The 4144-nt window shown below is 31.5% G+C and overlaps 1 protein-coding gene across 1 annotated transcript; it reads left to right on the top strand.

Annotated features, from left to right (window-relative positions):
- Positions 1-854: 854 nt before the first annotated feature.
- Positions 855-2977, top strand: LOC110607333 (uncharacterized protein At3g28850). Its single transcript, XM_021746421.2, has one exon. The coding sequence runs from the start codon at positions 1305-1307 to the stop codon at positions 2763-2765; it is 1461 nt and encodes a 486-aa protein (XP_021602113.1). The 5' UTR covers positions 855-1304; the 3' UTR covers positions 2766-2977.
- Positions 2978-4144: the final 1167 nt, after the last annotated feature.

Below are 4144 nucleotides of genomic sequence, written 5' to 3'. Positions count from 1 at the left end.
AGCTTTTTGATATTTTTAAATTTTATTGTATAATTTAATAGTAAATTTAATATGTTTTTATTTTTTTTTAAATCTTACAGTATAATTTAATAGTAAATTTAACATTTTTTATCTTTAATTTTCAATATATAATTTTGGATCAAATTTAACCATTTAACTAATAAAATATAATGTGAGTGGAATCAAAATAGGTAATTTTAAGGACTAATTTCAGTTTAAGGTTGAGAAGTAACCAAATCGATTTTTTATAATTGTTCCAATTTCAAATCATACTCTATAAATAATGAATTTAGAGTAATTTCAAATTTCATTTAAAGTAATCTTAGTTCAATTAAAAATCTAAACTGTTGAATAGATCTACTAATTGGGGCAAGTGATCTATGATCCACCTTCATTATTGATTAAACCAAATTAAAGAGGGTGAAATTATTCTTGACTCATGTTGAAGGAATTTGAGAATTTACCCACAATAAAATTTAAGAAATAGTGAATTACAAAAATATTACTTCAGAAATCAGTATTCACAATTTTTTTTTTAAATATCATTAGAAAATAGAATAAGCATTAATTAAATAAAATTTTGCGACTCTAATGTGTTTCTTAATATATAAATATCAACTTCTATAACGTGATATAAGATATTACGGACTAGAAGCATCTAATTATATATATATTATAAGAAAGATTTTATAAATCACCATTAAAAAAATAAATGCTAATAATAAATGGTAGAAAAACACAAGTCCTTTTCCCTTTATTACTGTTATGATATTTCCCATGGAAGCTCCAAGCTAGCCCCTGATTCTCCCACCCTCCCATTTCATTTCTTGTTGGGTCCCTCTTTTCTCTCTCTCTCTCTCTCTCAAAAAGTCTGGAGAGAGGAATAAAAAAAAAAAAAAACAAAGAAGAGGAAATCCATAGAGAGAATCAGGTGATGGTCGTCTTTGCCAATTTCCTTTCAATTTTTAATCTTTCCTCTCCAGAATTTTCCTTCATATCTTTTTTTCTTTCTTTCTTTTTCATCGAATGTAATCATTTCACGAGTTTTTAGAGATTCCAAAGATCTCTGAAACCAAAAATCTTCTATCTTGTCTTCCCCTTCTATCTTTCTTCTTCAAAACAGGTCTCTCTGTTTCCTTATTGTCTGTTCTTCAATATCTTCTTTCTGGGTTCTTTGATTAAGCTTGGTTTCTTGATTAATTAACGATTTCTGTTGGCGTTTTGATCCCTGCGTTTTTTCTTAATATTTATGAGTGGAGGCATTTCTTGATCATCTTATCTATTCCCAAATTTTTCAATTTTTTATGCTACTTCGTTTTTTAATCTTTATCGGAACATTTCTTTGCGTCCAGCTAATATTTCATGCCTGTAACTTTATAGGTCTCTGTTTCTTTTCTTCCAAGTTTTCTCTGTTTTTTCAGGAATTTTTGCAGATGGGTTGTGCAAGCTCAAAACAAAAGCGTTGCCGGCGTTGCCGGCGCAGCCACGTACCCCATTCTCCGATGCCACGGAGCTACTCAATGCATTTGGTTCATCCGCGGCAGGAGAAAGGCAATAACTACCATTTGGTGGCTCTCACTTCCACCACATCAAGCTCTCTGCCGCTCAATTCACCATCCAATTGCAAGAACCACATCAATTTTGCTGCTGATATTTTAACAGCAAAAGGCAATGATGAAGAGAATAAGAATTTGCGTGATGGGCAACTTGGGATTTCAAATAATAAGGAATTGAAGAGCAAGGAATTTTCAATGGGTTTAATCAAAGCCAAGGCTTGGTCTAATACAATCCAAGAAAAAATTCCCAAAATTGTCCCAAGAACACCTGTTAGAACGCCGCCTGGAGAGCCTGAAACCATCAATGCTTGGGAGTTGATGGCGGGTCTTGAAGAAGATGATGATTCTGCTAATAAATCTAATCGGTTTCGCAGTCTCTCTTTCGATTGTTCTAGCGATCCAGCCCCAGTTTCTGATTGCCCTCAATTGAATGGCACCACGCCAAACAAGTCTCAAACTAATTGCAAATCACTCTGGCTTCAAATAGCAGATGAAGAAGCAAATTCCAAGTCTATCCCAGAATTCGACCCTGAAATCATTTCCACTTTCAGAAAAGCTCTCGAGGATCTCTCTCCCACTCATCCATTTCACCTCAATCCACCGGACTCCGAGAAACAACCAACGCCTTCTCCTCCCTCAGCCGGCGACAATGATATTATGAAGGATTTCTGTAAAGGAGAGAACGAGAAGGAGAAGGTGGTGCTGTACTTTACAAGCCTACGAGGGATTCGCAAAACCCACGAAGATTGCTGCCATGTGAGGATAATCTTAAAAGGCTTAGGTGTTCGAACTGATGAACGAGACGTATCAATGCATTCAGGGTACAAGGAGGAGTTGAAAGAATTACTGGGGGCAAGGTTTCGAGAAGGAGGACTGCCCAAGGTGTTTTTAGGAAGAAAATACATCGGCGGAGCTGACGAGATACGGCAGCTGCATGAAGAAGGGCAGCTGGAGAAACTGCTTAAAGGGTGTGGCTGTGAAATGGCGGAGGCCATTGGAGGTGGAGCTTGTGAAGCTTGTGGGGATGTGAGGTTTGTGCCATGTGAGACGTGCTTTGGGAGTTGTAAGTTATACTATGAACGTGACGACGACCTAGAAGAGGAAGAAGAAGAAGAAGAAGAAGAATATGACGATGATGATTATGGGTTTCAACGTTGCCCTGATTGTAATGAGAATGGACTAATACGTTGCCCAGTTTGTTGTTACTGATTTTTTCTCCGCTGCCGGAAAATTTAGACATCGGAACTTCAATTGATATCTGTTTTATTATGGATTCAATACATAATTATGTAAATTTTATGTATTTAATAGTAAATTTTGTTATATATATATATTTTTTGTGTTTTGAATTCATTATAGATAGAATTTAAACAAGAGAAATCTTGTCTTTAGTTTGTGTTGTATTTTTTGAGGGTGGGGGATTTGTTTATGAATTTGTATGTTGTACGGTGAAAATTATTGTTATATTAATTATAAATTTTGTTAAATTAATTTGAATTTTATAGTATTTTATAAAAAAATGTCTTTTTAAATAATGAAAATTATTTTTGGATAAATTTGAAACTAAAATTTATTTAAAATGAATTTCCAATTTATAACTAATTTAAATTCTTAATCAATTGTGAGGAACTATTCGTAAGATGTAAAATATTATTTTAATTATTTAACCTGATTCGATTAGAATACACATCATTCATTCATTTGTAAACTCAATTTTAAATCTCTATACTCATAATTTTTTACTAAACAAATTATTTTAATTATTTAATATTATAAATCACAAAAAAAAACCCTTTAAAAACACGAACAACATTTATATATAGATAACAAAGAGATAACTTTAAATTTTTTTTTTATTAAACACATCTCCATAAATTGAAATATGTTAGTTATATTCACAATATATTTTAATCTCCTAATCTTAATTAGAAAATAAAACCAACTAATTAGGAATCTTAATTAGGTAAAGTAAACTACAAATAGAAACTACAAATACAAGTAGGAAAACTAAATTACAATTAAATTAGGAAATTTAAATAACTAAACTTAATAGATTAGAAAATCAAATTTAAACCCTAATTAGAATAGAAAAAGAATATCTAAATTAATTTAGTATATGTATCTTTACAATAAAGGAACTATAATGTCTCTTAGACTATTAGAAAATTTTAAAAAGAAAAAAATTGAGTCGCCTTTAAACAGAAGACCATGCCGAGCGTCCGATATTGTCTTTGAACAAAAAATCACATACTTTGAACGTATGGCTGCTTTGTGTCAAATTGTTGCCCCTGTTGGAAAGCCCTATTTTACCTCTTTTGTATTCATCGTCACTCTCTCTTGCTTGAAAAGAGGGAAAAAACTTTATTCAAATTACAATGAATCAATATAACTCCTAAATCCTTCCAAAAAATTAACTTTAAACAAAAGACCGTATATTTTGAATGTATTGTGCTACGTGTCGAAATATTGTCTTGTTCCCTACTAAAATGAAAGTTATATGATACAATAAATTAATAATAGTTAGATAAATAAATAAATATATCTAAAAGTAGATAGTAAATCCTTTTAAAAAATAGTAATTAAAAAGC

This window comes from Manihot esculenta, chromosome 17 (genome assembly GCF_001659605.2).
Source record: "Manihot esculenta cultivar AM560-2 chromosome 17, M.esculenta_v8, whole genome shotgun sequence".
NCBI lineage: Eukaryota > Viridiplantae > Streptophyta > Magnoliopsida > Malpighiales > Euphorbiaceae > Manihot > Manihot esculenta.
Note: the sequence above shows the minus strand (reverse complement) of the source record. Positions and strands in the feature narration are given on the sequence as shown.